Source organism: Gymnoscopelus braueri (genome assembly GCF_963280865.1).
Source record: "Gymnoscopelus braueri genome assembly, chromosome: 23".
NCBI classification, from domain to species: Eukaryota; Metazoa; Chordata; class Actinopteri; order Myctophiformes; family Myctophidae; genus Gymnoscopelus; species Gymnoscopelus braueri.
In genome coordinates, this window is record NC_137625.1 from 18,848,868 (window position 1) to 18,870,011 (window position 21,144).

The following is a 21,144-nucleotide window of genomic DNA, read 5'->3' on the forward strand; positions in this document are numbered from 1 at the left end:
GGCAAAGAATGTGGAGACACAAATTTCAAATGCAAATTTACAAAGTGTTATTGAGCTCCATTGTTTTGCTCTGATGACAGACATCAGTATGGCAGAAGTGTCGAAATCTCTGCAAATCACACTAAAACTATCTGGATGGGTAGGTAGAACTCAGAGTAAAATGAAAATGAATTGGTGAACTGCCAATTTTAACCACTGACTCTGTAAAGCAAATGTTTTGTACAGTGTTGTGTAACAATTGTGTAAAACCTACAGTGCCGTTTGTAATTGTTTACAAAAACACAATGATTTGACCATTTAAAAATTGATTTTTAATCTCTAGTGTTAATCTCGAAGGATTATTCCTTAAACACAACTGCACCTTTGACTTGTCTGAATGATTGGTAGTTGTTTTTTTGTTGCTGCTGTTTTGTTGCACAATAATAAAAACAGCTGAAGAACTGTCAAAACCAGTGAATTTTATTTGACCATTAACGAGTCAAAATGTCTTGCTTATGTTGCTCCAAACGCTGCATCGACTGTCTGGTTTGGGCTGCCCATTGCTCCTCAGTCAGGAACAGATTGCATTATTATCTACTGGTAAAGTCTATACATTATGTTGGCCGTTGTGTCACAGCTCAGTGGCATGTTTGTGGAATGGCGCTCTCTCCTGGATGAGGGTGACAAATTCATGTTTCTCCAAACAGCCATGACACTCTTCTCCCCAGGAGGACAGAACCCTCCTGAGCTCTGCTACGCGCAGTTTGGACAGCCCAGCACTGCTCAGGTCCCAGAGTTGTCGCTCTGAACACACACACACACACACACACACACACACACACACACACACACACACACACACACACACACACACACACACACACACACACACACACACAGTATTGAAATCTGAATGTAAAGCACACCCAAACAAAGCATTTTACATTATTCACTCACATATGTACACACACACACACACACACACACACACACACACACACACACACACACACACACACACACACACACACACACACACACGTTTGTATTACTATGCTTGTGAGGACATCAAAGTTTTAGAAAATTGCTGCATTTTTTAAAACCATAAAAACAACCATTTCTCTTGTGAGGACCAGGAAAATGGTTCTCACAATGTCTATTTCTCAAATTCAACTATACTTGTGTGGACATCTGACCCAAAGGTATAATAATACAAACCCACACACGCACGCACACACATAAACACACTTTACCGTATTTGAGTTCACAGATCTGTGTGTCTGAGCTGCTGAGTCTCTGGCAGACCTTGTCTACGGGGACGTGGAATGCGAGGGGGCGGGACACGGAGGTCGTGACCCGAGTTGCTGCGTCGCTGCTGGCACCCAGGTAATAACACTGGGAAGATAGATACATACACATGATACATACACCCAGGTAATAACACTGGAAAGATAGATACATACACATGATACATACACCCAGGTAATAACACTGGGAAGATAGATACATACACATGATACATACACCCAGGTAATAACACTGGGAAGATAGATACATACACATGATACATACACCCAGGTAATAACACTGGGAAGATAGATACATACACATGATTTCAATTGATTGATTGATTGATTGAATACTTTATCAGACAGAAATGTGAACAGCACGGGGTACAGTCAGACATTTGGGCTAAAAGGATAACACAAAAAAAGGCCTGGAGACTTGTTGTTTCCATTGTGGTCCTATAAGATACATAATTTAATTTCAAGGACCCGCAGTTTGGTAGTTTGCCACGGACACCCATCCCCATAGCTCTGACGGGTCCATTTGGTTCCATTTGAACACTGATATACAAATACAGAGCTTTTACTTTTAAACAAACTTTTTGTTTTAACAAAAAAAAGGATTCACCTACAGCGCCTTTAACAGACAGATGTGTGAGAAAAATGAAGAATCAGGCATCCTTTATGTTGAGTGCCGGCTCTTAGTAAGTCCCTCAGCAGTGACAGAACCAATACAAGCTACAAGAAGAATGTTCAAGAAGAATGTTCAAGAAGAATGTAAGACAGTGGTTCTCAAAGTGTATTCCGGGGACTCTCTGGGTTCCGTTAGGGGGGCTAAATGGTCCCTTACAAGTCTGTAACTCTGACAGTGTACATGATAGAGTCATTTCATTTGATCTCTTATCTTAATTATCATAATGTGTCTAGGGTCCTTAACCTGGTTAAAATGTCATATTAATTATGGTCTCATTATGGGCCTGTACTTTGTCATGGTAAAAGTACTCTCTACTAGCAGTCTCTGTGTCTGCAAGCCAAGGTCAAATCCAAGCTACAGGCTTTCTCTGCGGCAATCTTGTTTTGGGAACACAGTATCTGGGTGTTCTTTTCTCTACAGCTGTCTCCCTTTAGTGTCACCAAATCTCCACTGACCAGTGACAGGTCAGAGATGTCAAACGTGTTTGACCCAGACATGGGGACGCTGTTGTCCAGAGATAAACTGTCACACCATCATTAACACAATCATCATCTACCATCATCTACCATCATCAGACGACGACGTAACCATCGCTCTCATCCAATCCGAGAAGTCCACCTTCACACGGAACCTCATCGATGTCACATCCTATGATGTCATATGTTTATGTTACTGGACAATGTTAAAAGCTCGTGCTTGCTCTGTTACACTGCGGAGAGACGCGACCGATGATGCGGAACCATACCTGTGATATACTGTAAACCTTCTATTGTCTCTCTGATCTGAATACAAACATGTTTCCTTATACCCTTCGCTGCCTGTCTGAGTCTGGTCTTTCCTTATTGTCTCCGTGCTACAAGTATCTGTACTTTGTGTGGGTCATAAGGTGAAATTCAACTCCAATAATTGGTCCATATCGAGCCAGGATATGTTTGAAATATGGTGTACGGGGGGGGAACTGAGCTATTATCAGACTCTCTTTCCCCGGCAGACCATATTTTAATACGTATCAAACGAACCGGCCTTGGGTGTAACGACTTATCACTTCTATTCAGATGAAGGTTAACTTTGAACAGTATCACAATTTATTTTTGTTTTGGACCCCCCGGACGCGATCGCTGGACCTTTGGACTGGACCCTCGACATGTCTCAAATTCCACATGGTCCAGCCATCGGGGTCGGGATCCCTGAACCAACATCAGATTTGATGAGTATATATTTTTATTTTTATTGTACCATGGTCCAGTGATTGGGACCTCCGTGTAACTTCTCCCTGTGAACCTTGATCTGATGAGTATACCTTTTTCTTTATTGTCTTTACCGAACCATTTGTCTCATAATTATCAGCCTGTTTGTAAATTACTGTTTAACATAACTCCGCTAGGGAGTGAGTCAAGTAAAAATGTTTTATCACCTTTTATCCCTGGGAGAACATTCCTGAATGTCTCATAAATTCTCTTATCTACCTGGGTCATTATATAGTTTGTCTTTGTCTCTGTATATGTTTATGAGACCACCGGAGACACCCCGAAGTTTTTTTACACTGATGTTTTGACTATCAGCTGTTCCTTACAGTTATTTGTCTTTATTTATATATATATTTATGTCAAGGCGTCTAGAATAACCCACAATTCAACTTGGGTGTTCGAGCAATGCATGGCTATATATATAAATATATGGATTTATTTTTTTGTACCTCGAAATACCACTTTTTCACGCTTTGGTTTTCGGTGCGGGTGAATTTATCTAATATTAGTTTTACACTAGGTGGGGGGTTTGTCTGTGTGCCTGCATGAATATATCCTTAAATCAACCCCTCCATCCACCAATTATTCAATCCAAATTACTCCATTGAGGGACGGGTAGGGGCCTGTTCTACCAATTCGTCCGATACTCCACTAAGAGGGACGGGTAGGGGCCTGCACGTGTTCTACCAATTCGTCCGATACTCCACTGAGAGGGCTTTGTTTGACGGGTGGGGGCCTGTTGTCTTATATGGTTTGTTTTATTTTGACCACTGTAGATTTAAATCATCCATCCATTTAATATATTGAGCTTTAACAATAAGTTTTAAATGCCTTAAACAATACATTTTATATTCCTTTACTTGAACCTTCTGTTCTAGTTCATTCAACCAGTAAATATATTTAGCCTTAATAATAAGTTTTAATTTCTTTTAAATATTTTTGAATATAATTTAAACTAGTAAGAAATACTGAACCCAGTCAGTATAAAAAAAAATTATTCCAAAAATTAGTTTGTTGCTGGGAAGATATCTATGTTCGGTATGTTTGTATGTCTGTGTGTAGTAATGAACGATTTCTCTCTCTATCTCTCTCTCTCTCTCTCTATGGGTCAGCAAGCTGTCGTCTACGGTGTGTGAGTGTCCGAGCGAGCGAGAGAGCTAAGGAGTGAAAGTCTATCTGTTTATCTTTCTCCCTGCCATCTATGTATGAGTGATATGCAGGCATGCGTGAATGAATGCGTGTGTCTGTCTCGCTAGTTCTAACCATTTTAGTCAAAATTTTAGTCATTCTCCAGTCAGTTAGAACAAAGTCACTCTGGTCTCTTAAAACTCCATTTCCCATAATTCCTTCTGGTCTGAGACTCCATTTCCCATAATTCCTTCAGCAGGAAGTGTTAGCTTTGTGGTACGTTAGACACGTTTCCATGACAACGTGATCCTACCGGTTACAGTCTCTATTGAATTCCATTCAAAACATAAATCCGTTAAATTTACCCTAATAAGATTCAATTTGTTCTATATCAATATTGGGAAACATTAACTATAATATTAAGTTTATTATAAAGTCATTTTTGATTTATTTTAAAAAGTTTTGAAAATATTTTATCATTTTAACTTAAGATTTTTTTGTAAGCTTGCAGATTTGCTATTTTTCTGTACTTATCTCATTTCAATATACTCTTCAGAACAAAGATGTTTATTCCTTATTTTTCATTGTTATATTTTAATTTTAAAAGTTTTAATTATAACTTTTTAATTTTAATTTTTTTTTATTATTATTTTTCTCATCCCCTTTCTCATCAACAAATCATCTGACACACACTATATTATAGATATATGGGTGTCAAATAGAGGGGAGTTTGATGAATATATGATTTAAATATGATTTAATGTTTAAATGCTGTGTTTTGTGTTTCATTTTCATTTTGTGTTTCATTTTAGAACGAGAATGTAAACCACCCCATTAATCCAATTCCTGGACAACAACTGGTCACAATACCTGCTAATTGTACATACAATTGTACATACAGGGCTAAACTTTAATTTTATATCTGGTTACAAACTGTTTTAAACTCTGCCAAACAGTAAATTTGATTTCCATTCTGTCTTACAGATTTCAACTTGTGTCTTGGATAGACAGATGTTTGATGCCCACATGCCAAAGAGGAAAAGTAGGTCCTATACGTCTGTGTGAGTAAAGGGGCATCACGTGAGTTTTTCCCGCCATAAATTATTTTGCTTAGGGTTAACATATCTACCCACAGTATTGCTTCAAGGAGAAGTAGGGCTAAAATTCGAATGAGCCTATACACACTTGGGGGCGGGACCTGAAACAACAGCTTCTTGGAAACAAGACTATGCTGGCTAAAGTTCCTGGTGGTACATACATTGTGGGATTTTCAGGAAAAGTTAAAAGTTAAAAAATTCAGATCCTGCCAAGGGATGGCCTTCAAAATAAAATAAAATAAAGAAAGGTTTGACAGATCTGTTCATAATTATAATACCTTATTCTGGGAACTTATGAGGTGATGTCATTTTTCTCATTTAACAGCATATAGAACCCACTTACCATTTTAATTATTCTATAGTCTATGTAAGATTTCATCCTACTAACGCTGATTATTTACTCATGAACTATAAACCCTGTTTTGCTTCCTATTTGAATAAATAAATTATACAGTCCTTTTGAAGAAGTATAAATGTGTATGTTATCTAACACCATTTATTTTTGCCTTTAAGTCCTTTAAATCTTTGCCTGTCTGATTTGATTTTGAATAATGTCACAAGGTACAATCAACTTGACCTTTGACCCTATCCAAATCATGATAAGATGTAGGCTTGATAGAGTCATTTCATTTGATCTCTTATCTTAATTATCATAATGTGTCTAGGGTCCTTAACCTGGTTAAAATGTCATATTAATTATGGTCTCATTATGGGCCTGTACTTTGTCATGGTAAAAGTACTCTGTACTCTCTACTAGCAGTCTCTGTGTCTGCAAGCCAAGGTCAAATCCAAGCTACAGGCTTTCTCTGCGGCAATCTTGTTTTGGGAACACAGTATCTGGGTGTTCTTTTCTCTACAGCTGTCTCCCTTTAGTGTCACCAAATCTCCACTGACCAGTGACAGGTCAGAGATGTCAAACGTGTTTGACCCAGACATGGGGACGCTGTTGTCCAGAGATAAACTGTCACACCATCATTAACACAATCATCATCTACCATCATCTACCATCATCAGACGACGACGTAACCATCGCTCTCATCCAATCCGAGAAGTCCACCTTCACACGGAACCTCATCGATGTCACATCCTATGATGTCATATGTTTATGTTACTGGACAATGTTAAAAGCTCGTGCTTGCTCTGTTACACTACGGAGAGACGGACGGCCGATGTTGCGGACCTGTGATATACTGTAAACCTTCTATTGTCTCTCTGATCTGAATACAAACATGTTTCCTTATACCCTTCGCTGCCTGTCTGAGTCTGGTCTTTCCTTATTGTCTCCGTGCTACAAGTATCTGTACTTTGTGTGGGTCATAAGGTGAAATTCAGCTCCAACAGTACAAAATGGAACCAAATGGACCCTGACGAGTCCATTTGGTTCCATTTTGTACACTGTCAGAGTTAAGGGGAGACCTTGAACTGTAAAATGTTGAGAAACATGTCAGGTCCTTCTGGCCGATCTACACGGACACAGCTTTTTTCTGTTCTGGCCCCACAGTGGTGGAATGAACTCCCCACTGATGTCAGGACAGCAGAGTCACTGCCCATCTTTCGCCGCAGGCTGAAAACCCACCTCTTCAGGAAACTCTACCCTTCCTCTTCGCCTTGCCTACTTGTTGTTAACTAGTTATATGAGCTCTTGTTTTATTGTTTTATTGGATCTTGTTTATTCGATACACTTATTTGTTTTAGTTCTTGCTCATTTGATTTTCCTATTTGTCTCATCTGTTTAAGAAAGTAGGTAGCTGATATATTGCACTTTTACCTTAGCGCTAGGTATACTCTTAGTGGCTTGTTCTAGAAGAGAATGCACTTAAGACTTCTGGTGATTAGTAGTTTCGTTCCATACCTATGTTGAATGCACTTGCACTTAGGCCTATTGTAAGTGGCTTTGGATAAAAGCGTCTGCTAAATGACTGTAATGTAATGTAATGATGTGTGTGTTGTTTCTCACCAGTCTAGCTTCTTTCCCCTGGGCCACAGAGCAGGCCCTCTCCAGTTCTGCTTCTACCAGGGCAGGGCTGAGGTCTCTGTGAGCAGATGTCAGAGTGTCATACACTCTCTGTAGGAAGCCTTCACACACTGGGTGGGGGGGAGACGAACCATAATTACATTATTGTGTACAACAAGGGTTTTCCTTCAACGTTTTTGTCTGAAGGACGCCCACATTGAATTGTACTTGGCCGTGGACCCCCATCTGAAAAGATTTTGTTCCAGGGACCCCCATACCATAAGATAAGATTTGTGTTGTTAAAACAGCACACACACACGCACGCACGCACCACTGGTGTATAATAAGGACCTCTTACACACCAAAATCCCTTTATGATTAAGAAAATTATAAAAATATGTGCATGAATGGCCAAAAATGTATATTTTGATTATTATTATAAAACACACATTACACTCTTCAGCCCATTTTGGCCATTTCATCTACATGAAGCTCACAATGCGTCATGATGCGAGCTATGGATGTGAGGCATTGTGAGCTTGTAGATCTGCTGTTTTCAAAAGATTTTAATACATTTGAGAACTTGTGAAATGGGACATTCTGCATAATGAGTACTTTCTACTTTTGGTACTTTTAGCACATTTTGATGCCAATACCTTTGTACTTTTACTCAAGTAAATTTTACTTGTAACAGAGTAGTTCTACATTGCAGTATTGATACTTTTACTTAAGTAAATAATGTGAGTACTTTTTCCACCACTGGAGATACATGCACACACAGCTGTAGTCTATTAATAACACTGCATGCTGTGATTGCCTAACCTTCACAGTTGCCTGTCGCAGAAACGGGTCTTGACAAAAAGAGCAGAATTGCGACCGAGGAGAGAAGCATGTTTTCTTAATAAATCAAATAATGAACACATTGGTTATAATAGATATTATTATTCCCACAGAGAGAGCCCATAGACTGTGGGAGAGAGACCATAGAGTAGACTGTGGGAGAGAGACCCAAACGCCGTCAGCGACTGTAAACTTTCCTTCCTTTAGAACTGCAGTTCCCACTGGTGGCCTCACAGCGTCGCTGTGGTAATAATAACGCTTGGTTTTGTTTTGCCACACTTTCGTCGTACGGCGGTGAAAAATAGCCGATCTACAAGCTCGAAAACGCTTCCCGGAGTGACGCGCTGTGAGCTTGTAGATCTGCGATTTACTTCTGTTGCGCGACATCGTCGTACGAAGAAGTATAATACATTAAGCGTCATCACCAGTGCTGGTTCACATTACATTTCGAGGACATTTAAATCTATTATTTGTATTTAAATTATTATTTGTATTTAAATTGTTATTATTTGTATTATTATTTTATGATACATGTATTTTATTAAATGTATTTTATTATACTATTACGTTTAAATGTATTCAATTTCATAGTGCCGATTTCTATTACATTTCTGTTCAGTGCTTAGATCCGGTCTACAGCCCGCCTACTATATCCGGTAATTTCCACGTCCACGTAACACACATACAGAGACCATTTCTGTATCCGCTTTGGACCGGATATGCAAACTACAAATTGAATTGATCCCACCGTCTACTCTACGACAAAGTCGTAGCTTTGGACTCGATTGGTAGGAGCCTCAGTCAATCATTCACACGCCACTCTGATTGGTCCAAACATACGGAAGGACTGGAGAAACATTTGACTCCGCCCACCGGCACCACAGGCACACACAGTTAGCAGCAGAAATACCTCATCAAGCATGGCTGCTATTGGAGTGCACTTTGGCTACACATGTGCGTGTGTGGCGGTATTTAAGGTAATATAAATACATATATAACGAATTAATGTAATAATATGCTCCGTTGCTTTAAATCCTATGTTTAATTAAGATTCAGCTGAATTCTGACGTCCTTTTCAAGTACTTCAACATTCCTGCTAGGCTAGGCTAGCTAGTGGTAGCTGATGGTCAGCACCAGTACAGTACAGTACACCAGTAGCCTTTGATCAAGACTATCATAGATGTATTTAATCGATATTATCTATTTAAAAAATCGATTAAATATATCAAAAATGTAAAAATGTATTTCATACATCTATGATGGCTACAGTACACCAGTGATTCGTATACAATGAATTAGGTTTGTTATCTCTGCTACATTCAGCTAATGTTGGGCACAGTGACGTAGGTTAGCTTTCAGCATCACTAATAATCAACATGTGGATGGATGTGTGTTTTGTCTAGGATGGCCGTGCTGATGTGGTTGCTAATGATGCAGGTGACAGGGTCACCCCAGCTGTGGTGGCATACAGGGACACTGAACAGGTGAGTGATGAGATGAATGATGGGAGCATCCATGTTCACCCTAACCCAGTGGTTCTCAACCTGTGGGTAGGGGTCCCCACATGATTCTTTTTTTTTGGGGGGGGGGGCTTCCCAGATAACAGTGAAGTGACAATTTAAGGACTTGTAAGACCTTTTTAATGAATAATAATAATAGCCAAATTGTCTAATATAAGAAAGAGGCTACATTTGTGAAAATAGCCGATCTATAAGCTTGTAGATCTTCTATTTTCACAATATTTATCTGTGGAACCGAGTCAAACTAAATTGAATGCTCCAATTCCTACATTCCAAGTGCTTGTCAGGGTGGGGTCCTCAGTTCAAATATGGTTATTTTGGTGGGTCCCCAGTTAAAATATGATTATTTTGGGGGGGGTCATGGCCTGAAAAGGTTGAGAACCACTTAACCCCTAATCCCAAACCCTAATCGTCATAGGACCTAGCCGCAAGCACCTTGGATGCTCGCTGCATCTAAGTTGCAGTACCCTCCATTGACAGCCCATTCATGAAACGGAAAAGTATCTGGCAGTGTGCTTTTAAATGATGATAAATTCATTATCCAGTCATTATGTCTCTGCCAAGGCTTCACTGTTTTCATGTTATGAGCAACTCTCTGTCAAACTCCATGCAGCTTTGATTCTTTCTTTAGTGTTCGAGTTAGTTAGTGGTCTTTTAATGTCCTGCATTATAGTAGTTTAATACAATCAGATCAGACTTTTGTGTTTCGTGAATGGGGGCTGTCAATGGAGGGTATTAACCCATAGACCTGAGGCCGATTTCTAAAAACGCCTTCTAAAATCCTGACCTAAGTTTTCTGAAAAACTTGTATATAGCAACAAATGTATGTTACTGGATAGCAACAAGAACCTCCAAAAGGGGTTCCTGTCCTGAAAGGTATAGTTACAAATAGGGGTTCCCCCCCTAAAATTGGTTAACTTAGATTATCTTACCATCTAAGTTGCTTGTGGCTACATAGGGCATTGGAATGACCCCAAACTATGTCATTTTAAGTGTTTGGTCCATACAAATGGCTTGATGCTCTGTAAAAGTTTTACTGTACAAAACTGGAGCACAGGCTGTTTTTGCTGACTTTTACCTTTTTCTTTTGATACATTTGGCTACACAGTATTCATATAATTAAGAACAACAAAAATGAAAACACTTACCACTTCAAATACTATGGCCTTGTTCTATCCTCTGATTTTACATGCAAGTTAGACAACTACCTTTTACACTCGCTAGTCACATACTGTACATAGGCCGATGGAGTCCCAACAGTTATCAGTTGGTTAAACTGTTTAATTTATGTTTAGAATAAAAAAGAGCCTGGTTATCTGGCAAAGTAGTCGACACTTCTATTTGTTTATAGACTGGCATGTTGTTTGTGTCTCCCTCCATTCAGATCGTAGGCATTGCAGCGAAGCAGGGCCGTGTGCGCTATGCTGATAACACTGTGGTCAAAGTTAAACAGGTGCTGGGCAGAAGGTGAGTAGACACATCCTGTACCTCTAGGACTGGGCAACATATTCTATAGATATTGTGCTATGACAGGACTAGATATCTTCTGGGATTTTGGATGGATCATAATATTGTGATATGGCATAAGTCTTTTCCTGGTCTTAAAGGTGCTGTAAGCGATATCATTTTGTTAAAATAAGTGCTAAATACTTTAGCTCTGTATTACCTCATGAGTAATAATTGCTGTAGAGTGGTAAGTAACAGGGGTCTCCCCATCTCTCCAGTAAACAAAAAGTACTTTTCAGGTCACTCAGGATACCAATTTCATCCAATCTAGTCTTGCATAGTGGATCAGAGATCTCCGCCTACTGATGTGTCTGGTGACATCTAAATTCAATGACTGCAGGAGAAAACCAGAAATGACAAACCTACGTCCTCTGCTTTGAAAACCAATCCTGATACCGTCCCATTTAAAGGACCACTCCTAAGTCTTTGCATTGGTTCTGTACTGCTGTCATTTATTTTATTAATAGTTTCCATCCAGTTTTAGCCCATTCGCTGAATTTACGTGTTACCAGACGTACCACCAGGCAGAGATCTCTGATCATCGAGCTAAGTGAGACAGCGAGAGTGAACTCGTACGGGATACAGGATAGACAAGTGAAATTGGAAGTGATGAGAAACTAATAAACAAGCAGGCAACGTTGGAAGTTGATAACTGGTCTTTGTGGGGTTCTCTCTCCTGCTGGTATGACATTTGTAATTGTAACCCACCTGAAGAAGGGGGTTTCTGTCTACTAAAAAGCTGGAGAGATAGTGAGACCTGTTACTGAACACTCTATAGCAACGATTACTTATTATCAGAACATGGTTTTTCAACAATAAACCTTTTATTTCACATGGCATATTTAATCACCTAAACCTTATTTTATGTTTTTTTTTTATTGTCAAAGATTTCGCTTGTTTTTGTGTATTTTTGCAATTTTGTTTGAAAAAAATAAATGATTTTATCAATTTGTCACTATCAATATTGAGGTATTTGGTCAAAAATATTGTGATAATAGATTTGTCCACATCGCCCAGCCCTACCTGCATCGCTAGGAAACCAATGCTCTGTCTTGCCATGTGTATCTGCCATGTGGTAAAGAAGCTGATATATTCTGTGTCTATATTTCACTCTCTCTCATCAGCTTTGATGACTCTGAAACACAGAAACACAAAGCAGAGAGTAAATGTCCAGTGAGTATCTCTGTATTATAACTTAAAGTTTGCAATTGCCATACCGTTCACAAGATTACTTGGTTTTAAACATTCCCAATATTAATTCTGAGAAACTGCCTTTCATTATGCCCTTCGCATGTGGAACTGTCTACAATCAGTTTTAAAACTGGAGATCTTCATTTAAAAATTCTGAAATGTCTATTATATTGTATTGAAAAATGTTTAAGAAATCACAACTCTCTGGATCTGTCTGTTAAGACGCTCTCTTGATGTTGTTTTTTTCAATGGAATCCTATCATTTTGTCATGTGTGTGGGATTTGTTTTGTTGTTGCTTTTATTTAAATGTGACCTTACTTGTCTTTCTGTCTTGCTGTACCAATGTGATTATCCTCTCTCAGGGGTAAAGCACTCTTATGCGTCGATGAGACCATTATCCCCGCTTGTGATTTCATTGTTTATTTGCTGACTTGGCACCGCATGATAACAGGAAGCATGTGTAATTAGTGTGTGGTGTTTGTTTGTCAGGTGGTGAACAAAGGGGAGAAGCCTCATTACGAGATCACGGCAGGGGAGCAGACCAAACATGTCGTCCCGGAGGACGTCGCCAAGCTCATCTTCCACAAAATGAAAGGTGACCTGCCAGAAGCGCGCTCCAGTTACTCAACGTGTGAGGGCTGTGCATTGTGCTCCACTGACAACAGTAATGTTGGAAACCCCTAACTCAATGGTTCCCAATGTGTAGCCCGGGGACCCCCTGGAGGTCCCCGGGCTACAGGTTGATATTCAATTAAATTAAATTTGATTAAAGTGTCAAATCACAACAAGTTGTCTCAAGACACTTTACATGTAGAGCAGAGACCCGACACCCAACCTGAGCAAGCAATTTTATTAGATATCATGAGGAACCAATTGGTCCCTTACTTGTTTGATTTTTACGGTGTGGTATGCAAGAGGCTAGCCGTCTATGTGAGGGTCTGTGTGTGTGTGTTTGGGTGTCTGTCTCTCTCTGGAGCTAATCTCGCAAACCACTGGCAAAAATGTTGAATACTTTTTGAAATATGTAACTTAAATTGTATCGTTTAAGTCAATGGGGCTGTGATCGCAAACCACATTTTGAGTCGTACATCATAGATACGTCATGTAACTCAAGTTAGTCATCCAATTTGGGCATCATACACAGTAAAATCCATAGTGTTAACTTAACCATTTGTTTCTCAAGGACTGTTCAGATTGAACCAAATGGAGCCTTACGGTTCTATTTGTACACTCTCGGAGTTAAATAAACACTCAAGATTTTACTGTGTAGACTGGGCTTCCTGAGATAAAAAATCATCACAGTATCAGATGGGGTCCACCGGCTGATGCTTAACCAACTGGGGGTCCTTTGACTGCTTACAAGAATATAAGCACATGCGCTCACACGTTTTTTATTTTTTCAGAAACCGCTCAGTCAGCCTTGGGCTCGGAAGTCACTGAGGCCGTCATCACCGTTCCCTTTGAGTTTGCACAAGCTCAGAAGAATGCTCTGAGGTAAGACGCACCGTGACCGCTGGAGCTTCTACACCACATTTAAAAAGTACAGAAATCCCTTGCATTACGTGCGTGTGTGTGTGTGTGTGTGTGTGTGTGTGGTGTGCATGGATTAAAGTTCTCAGTCGCCACGATTGATTTCAATCATTTGGATTCCGTTGAGGCCAGCATGTCTTTCTCTCTTCTAACTCTTTGCTATCTATAAAGGATGATTTATACATAGCTGTGCGCCAGTTTCCCATGCCAAAATAGCAGATCTGCAAGCTCACATTGTGAGCTTGTAGATTTGCTATATTTGGTGCGTGACAACCAGATATAAATCACGCATAACCCTATCCTAAATAACATGCTATCTAAATTACATTTTGACTTTTGCGTAAGACTGCATGGTTGTTCAGGCTAGGTCTAAGTGCAACAGGTTGAGTCTGAAGAGGTGAGTCTTTAGATTACGGTGGAAAATTGGGAGTGAGTCTGCAGTCCTGACTGCAATGGGGAGTTTGTTGTTCCACAGTTTAGGAGCCAGAAGGGTCCCAAACTGGTCTCTGAAATAACATAAAAGCAAAGGTTAAAAGCTAAAATCTACGATTTCTTCCAACTGGTTGGCTGTATGTAGAACAGAAGGAACAGAGGAAAGGTTTTTAGAACGATGATAGCAACACTATAATATAATGTACATATTGTTCTAAATGTTTAGTAAACCGAGCGCTAGTGTGGCACATCGTTCCTCAAATCACAGATTGGAACTTGGCCTGACAAGACCTCTCGGTTGAGTTTTTTTCTTTCTCCCTTTTAATCTGTGTGTGTGTGTGTGTGTGTGTGTGTGTGTGTGTGTGGTTTGCAGAGAGGCAGCCTCAGCTGCAGGCTTCCACGTGCTGAGGCTTATCCATGAACCAGCCGCTGCTCTTCTGGCGTACGACATCGGACAGGATTGCCCGTCAGGCAAAAGGTACGACACACAGGATGAGGAACAGTCTAAGACCTGAGGCTGATTCTACAAATGCCTTCTAAATCAGTAGTTCCCAAACGTTTTGTGCGCCAAGGACCCCCAAAATGATATGTGATAACATTTTTCAAACGCTTTCAAGATTTTTGTTCTAAAATAGCAGATCTACAAGCTCGCAGCGCGGCACGAAGTGACGCGCTGTGAGCTTGTAGATCTGCTATTTTTGAATAGCCAACGTTAAAATGACACGGATGCTTTCCCGGTTTTAATGGTTTAAAGCGCAATGACATTTTTGAGTCGAGGTTTGAGCCGTGTTCTTACCTTGTAACTAAATTACACAACATGTAACTAGTCCAGTTGAACTAGTCCATTTTGATTAGAACTGACTTGCACTGCACAGTGAAACCGCTGCTCTCAAAGCCACACCCCCCCCCCCCACAATATACAATTACAGCATTTGTATTAATTGCCTTAATTAACGCCTGTTTGTGATCTGGAGCGCATTAAGACTGACTTGCAGTGTGTTGCCAACAGCCATGTGCTGGTGTACAAGCTGGGTGGGACGTCTCTGAGTGTGACGGTGCTCCAGGTGAACGGCGGAATGTTCCGGGTCCTCGACACGCACACCGACCACAGCATCGGAGGAGAGAGCTTCACACAGGCCCTGGCACAGCACCTGGCCGCCGAGTTCAAGAGGTAACTAGTAGCCAGTATGCACAGGCAAACCTTCACAGGTTATTAAACCACTTCCAGTGCCTAATAGCCGATCTACAAGCTCATAGCGCATCAAGCTTGTAGATGGGCGATTTTTGTCAAAGAGATTTGGTGTTAGAGGGAGGGGTGTTTAAAAAAATAGGGGAAATAACATCTCTACATGTTGCAGATGCAACCTGCCTGTAGATCAGCTATTTTCACTATTTTGTGAATACAATATAAGTTTAAAACAGGGCCTAAGTTGTTAATTACTGCAAGTTCAATAGAATATATGCTGTACATATTCTGGTCATACATGTCTATATTTTTTTATGTAGGCCATATGGTGTACATACCTGTAGTCCAACTATATTTCAGAACATCATTGCACAAACTCAGTATGTGTGTGTAACGGGAGCTATCTAATCATCTGTATGTTTGATCATGTGAACAGTTGTTGTAGGTGCTGAAAAGCTAGCCTGGTAAACCCTCCCTCCGGAAATCTCATTTCCATTTGATTTCAGGAGTGAGTCTGGCCTGATCGCCCATTCTGCAATATTGGCTGTGGGCTGGAGTTGGGCGGGAGTAATACCGTTGACTGACAACCCCTTCAGCCAATGATCGTTGTTCCCCTTCAGCAGTTCATTTTTACCACCTCCAGGCTATGTGACGCAACGGGACTTTTGAGACGGCCATGCCCAAAATAGGTTTCCTTATTCGGATACATGCGTGTCACTTCCCGCCCCTGCCGGTTCTCTAAATTTGTATTTTTAAATAGGCTCCGTCATGATTAATTGACCACATATATGAAGTTAAACAACTAAATTCTATCCAAACGATATCTTAAAAGTAAATTCCGTGCCTCAAAAAATAAGTTTGAGAGCATTTTAAAACCGAAAGTAAAAAGTGAAGACAACGCACAACAACAATGGCTGCCGTTCGTCTTTTGTCGGCTGCACTCAGGCTGCACTCGGTCCCATTCGGGCTCACTCGAACTCGCCACCTGATTGGCCAACTGTCGCTGTCAATCACAGAACGATGAGCGACGACGCTGATAGGCTCGTTTTTTTGGTAATGCGCTAGAAACGCCCATACAAGCCTTCATGCCAGACTCACTCCTGAAATCAAATGGAAATGAGATTTCCGGAGGGAGGGTTTACCAGGCTACTGAAAAGCCACCATTCTGCAGATACGCTCATGACGTTAATTTTTTTTTTGTCGTGCGTGTGTGTGTGTGTTTGTGTGTGTAGATCATTTAAGCAGGATGTGAGTGGCAACGCTCGGGCTATGATGAAACTGATGAACGGTGCCGACTTGGCCAAGCACTCCCTGTCCACACTGGGCACTGCCACCTGTTTCGTGGACTCTCTGCATGACGGCATGGACTTTGAATGCAACGTCTCCAGGTGCTGAACCCGAACCTCACTTAGAATGTTTCCTTTTGCCATGGTTTATTATACTGCCTTATAACTCACAGGTAGATTTCTGGGTAACACTTTACTTTTCTTGTTTAGGTCGGGTCTATAATGCATTATAATCGCATTTATAATGCACTTATACGGCATTATAACACGTTATAAATGCTTTTAATGTATGACAACTTATAACAATGTTTATAACGTATTATAAGTGCTGGTCATAATGCATTATAAGCTTAGTGGAACAGCACATTATAACTACCTTTACTTAGTTATATTGTACTGAAGTCCTGATGTCACTTGCTCATCCCCTGGGTCATTTATAAAGTGTTATGAAGCATTATAAGTTCATTATGATGCATTATAAATGTGAGGGCATTCCCCTCCCTGTCCCTTCTGTATAAAAACTCACTGCTTATTGCTGTTTGTTTTCTTTGCTTAGAGCCCGCTTTGAGCAGCTTTGCTCGTCTCTGTTCAATAAGAGCATTCAGCCAATCAAAGCCCTGCTGGAGGAGGTTGGCTTCACCGCCAGTGACATCAACAAGGTAGGTAGCCCGTACGTACGTAGGTAGTACGCCAGTAGTACGCACTTCCTTGTACATGTAGACCGGTGGTGGGAGTAATTGTGTAGATAAGTGGTTCTCAACCTGAACACACCCAAAATAATCATATTTGAACTGGGGACCCCCCACCCTGACAAGCGTTTGGAATTGTAGGAGTTGAGGCATTTAATTTTGTTTGCCTCGCTTCCACAGATAAATATTGTGAAAATAGCTGATTTTTTAAAAAACGCTCGCAACGTGCAAACCTCTTTTATTCCAGGTCAAATTATTTGGGCATTAGAGTTAAACATGACTTATACTTAGATGCGTTCCAGTGTCAAAAATAGCTGCTCTATAAGCTCGCAACGTGTCGCAGCATGACACATTGTGAGCTTATAGATCTTCAATTTTTCGGCTTCAGGCTTACGGTTAAAAATGGCAAAATATATTACACGTAGCATTCATCCAAAAAAAAATGTCCTCACAAGTATAGTAATACAAAGCTGTGTGTGTTTCAGGTGGTCCTCTGCGGCGGCTCGGCCAGGATCCCTCGTCTCCAGCAGATGATCCGCGACCTCTTCCCCGATGTGGAGCTGCTGAACTCCGCCCCTCCCGACGAGGTCATCGCAGTGGGCGCCGCCCTCGAGGCGGGCCTATTGGTCGGAAGAGATGGCCCCTCCCTGGAGGAGGAGTCTGTCCCCGTGGATGCTTGTGCCTCAGACATTCTAGTGAAGGTATGTCGGTGTACACAAAACACACAGCAAACTGAACTTAATATAATTTAGTCCCTCACTCCCTTGGGGTATTTTTTGTCACAGTACATCTGCACATGTGTGGAATTTGTCCTTTGCATTTACCCAGCTTTACTATTGGGAGCAGTGGGGGCTATTAAATGCAAGTAAAATATTTGACTCTGCAGTTAACCATTTTCAAACTGGCGTCCCTATTTTGGGCATGACGTTATAGGCAAACATATTTCAAAAACGGCAAAAATAACAGATGAGCTATAAGCTCACAACGAGGATTTTACTATGCACAATGATACAACTTACCCGTATGCTATTGAGACAGTTTGAACAGAGGTTGGCGTTGGGGCTTATCTAAGGTTATGTGGTGAGGTCATCCTAACAGGCTTAACTGTAGTCTGGGTGTAACTAAGAGGCCAGAGGCAGGTCACTAACCTTCTGCTATTTAAAACGAAAAAAGACAAACCATAAATTAAGCCTGTGACCTTCTCTGATTGGCTACGCGTCATGATTGACAGGAGCTGGACGAATCGGGGGCCGAGGTGTTCAATGTGCTCCTCCCATCGGGCACGCCCCTTCCCGCACGCCGTCATCACACCCTGAGTGCGCGGGGCCAACTGTCCTCGCTCTGCCTGGAGCTGTATCAGCGAATCACGGAGCAGCCTGAAAAACTAGCCAAGGTATCGTTGTACGTTATAGTTCTCATGTTTTGTTGGAGACAAGAGATGTCACTATTCTTGTGCATTAGATCAAGGGTTCCCAAACCTTTCAGGCCTTATAGTTGGTTGGTTACTTTTGACGACGTAAGGGTCTTATTCGTTTATTTTTTTCCATTTTAGAGGTAGGTCTTAAAAGTTCTTAAATTGATACTTTTTAGATGTACAGATACACTTACTATATATTGTATGTTCGTTTGTTTACTGTGGGTCCCGACCGCCAGTTTAGGAACCACTGCATTAGAAAATCGTTTGCTAACGAGACACAAAGGGTGCCATGTCATTATTCCGACGTCCCAGGATGTTGGAATAATGGGAGTTCGGAATTATGAGTGGACCCCACACAGGGGGCATTCGAAAGTTGTTGACAAACACGGTAGTTAATGATACCATTGGTTGTCTGTGTATCTACATTCCTGCAGATTGTCCTGCGCGACCTGGAGCCTAATGAGAATAATCACAACATTGATGCAGTGCTGACCATGAAAAGGTAACCAGTAGCTCTTGTGACAGCTTAAAACAATGTATTTATAGATGCGCGCATAATTCATATAGTCAATGTTGGGTGGAAACCTTACATGTCCAAATCAGTTACTTTTCAGGAGGAGGGGGGGGGGTGGGCTGTGTACATTGGCTCCAATGTTATTTTGTCACAAGCTCTTAATACTTTTCATTGGTTAAATGTTTATAAACCTCAGACACACTTGACCGCTTATAACCTGGTGCCACTGTTTTGGGCATGATGTTGTAGGTGTAAAATATCGAAATGTTTCAAAATCTTTTCCAATCTTTCCTTCCAGCTCACAAGAGCTTGTAGATCAGCTATATTTTCTACTTTAGCATGGCACAAAGTATAAAATGGGGGTGTATATTTATTACAAAAGAAAACTGTAAACATGTAGAAATGCATTGGTTTCTGACTTCCTGTCCAACAGTGACAATATGAGTGACTTGTGTTTGTTTTCTCTTTGTGTTTAAGGGACGGCTCCCTCCACGTTTCTTGTGTAGACCAGATCAGTGGCAAGTCGGAGGCCATCACCATTGCAGCAGCATCTTGAAACCACCTTGAATTTTTACAAGTTTACACACACAAACACATATACGGTAGACACATATTACCACAATTGGTGTACAAAGCTTTTTATGTTCAATATTAAATGTTCAACCCAAACTGTATTCTGTGGGAATGTTTTATTCAACGTTGGATCACCATGAAACAGAATGTTAACAATAAGATACAATAAAAAGGTTTTATTGATCTGAAATTCAAGAATGTGCACAGCAGGGGTATTCAACTAGATTAGGCAGGGGGCCACAGTTGTAAAATGACTTGAGGTCAGGGGCCACAAGACCATGTTTGTGGTTAACCGTCTGCTGTGTGTGCTATAGCAAGTTCCCAAACTTTTCAGGCTGTGACCCCCAAAAAATTATCATATTTGAACTGGGGACCCCCCCACCCTGACAAGCACTTGGAATTGTAGGAGTTGAGGCATTACATTTAGTTTGACTCAGTTCCACAGATAAATATTGTGAAAATAGCCGAACTACAAGCTCTCAACGCCTTGCACTGCGAGGCGTTGTGAGCTTGTAGGTTGGATATTTTCATAATATTTGCCTCATTCTTACGTACCATTTGGCGAATTCGGTATTAAAAAGGTCTTAAAAGTAATTAAATTGTAACTTAAGAAATGTGCAGACACCGTATATACACTTATACTGTATGTTGATTTGAGAGAGAACAATATTGCACATTAAGCTAATCATCTGGGGACCCTCCCAAATCATTTGTGGACCCCCTTTGGGTCGGGGTTCCGAGCCCCAGTTTGGGAACCACTTCGATATAGGACACAACAATGGGCATATGTCCTTTATAGTAACTTATTAGGGCCTGCTTCATACTGCATTCATGTATTTTGATTGAAAGGATAATTTCTGTGCCAGTTCTCTTTAGTGCTCAGGCTTTGTTTTGGATATTAAAAAAATAGGAAGTAGATATTTCGGTGTGTTCTGTGCATGTCCCTGGCATGGAAGCGTCTTTGTGCGAAGAATAGTGGAAGCAGGCTGGCAAGGTAAAGGTAATTTTTGTCTCCGCCAGGCCGAAAGGCATGGCGAGAGAGTATGGTTTACCCCCTCCGTCCGTACGTGTGTC

General features: G+C 40.8%; 2 protein-coding genes across 2 annotated transcripts; one reads left to right on the forward strand and one right to left on the reverse strand.

The window, feature by feature from the left end:
* Positions 1-541: 541 nt before the first annotated feature.
* cdnf (cerebral dopamine neurotrophic factor) lies at positions 542-8,391 on the reverse strand. The gene is made up of 4 exons (XM_080420524.1): positions 8,208-8,391; positions 7,389-7,516; positions 1,233-1,374; positions 542-783 (listed from the first exon to the last, which is right to left on the reverse strand). Exons 1-4 carry the CDS (start codon positions 8,275-8,277, stop codon positions 611-613), a joined length of 513 nt encoding a protein of 170 aa, XP_080276650.1. The 5' UTR covers positions 8,278-8,391; the 3' UTR covers positions 542-610.
* Positions 8,392-9,103: 712 nt separating this feature from the next.
* LOC308079352 (heat shock 70 kDa protein 14-like) lies at positions 9,104-20,158 on the forward strand. The gene is made up of 14 exons (XM_080420804.1): positions 9,104-9,202; positions 9,629-9,709; positions 11,130-11,212; positions 12,376-12,424; positions 12,933-13,038; positions 13,847-13,937; positions 14,779-14,883; positions 15,415-15,576; positions 16,824-16,979; positions 17,434-17,536; positions 18,052-18,267; positions 18,798-18,959; positions 19,418-19,485; positions 19,975-20,158. The coding sequence occupies exons 1-14, from the start codon at positions 9,146-9,148 to the stop codon at positions 20,051-20,053; spliced, it is 1,518 nt and encodes a 505-aa protein (XP_080276930.1). The 5' UTR covers positions 9,104-9,145; the 3' UTR covers positions 20,054-20,158.
* Positions 20,159-21,144: the final 986 nt, after the last annotated feature.

Excerpts from the sequence above, each read along its gene's own strand:
- cdnf (XM_080420524.1), bottom strand. The coding sequence starts at position 8,277 with ATGCTTCTCTCCTCGGTCGCAATTCTGCTCTTTTTGTCAAGACCCGTT. Across the intron at positions 7,517-8,207 it reads TGCGACAGGCAACTGTGAAG|TGTGTGAAGGCTTCCTACAG; the intron begins GTTAGGCAATCA and ends CCCCCCACCCAG. Across the intron at positions 1,375-7,388 it reads AGGGGAAAGAAGCTAGACTG|TGTTATTACCTGGGTGCCAG; the intron begins GTGAGAAACAAC and ends CTATCTTCCCAG.
- LOC308079352 (XM_080420804.1), top strand. The coding sequence starts at position 9,146 with ATGGCTGCTATTGGAGTGCACTTTGGCTACACATGTGCGTGTGTGGCG. Across the intron at positions 16,980-17,433 it reads TTTGAATGCAACGTCTCCAG|AGCCCGCTTTGAGCAGCTTT; the intron begins GTGCTGAACCCG and ends TTCTTTGCTTAG. Across the intron at positions 19,486-19,974 it reads GCAGTGCTGACCATGAAAAG|GGACGGCTCCCTCCACGTTT; the intron begins GTAACCAGTAGC and ends TTTGTGTTTAAG.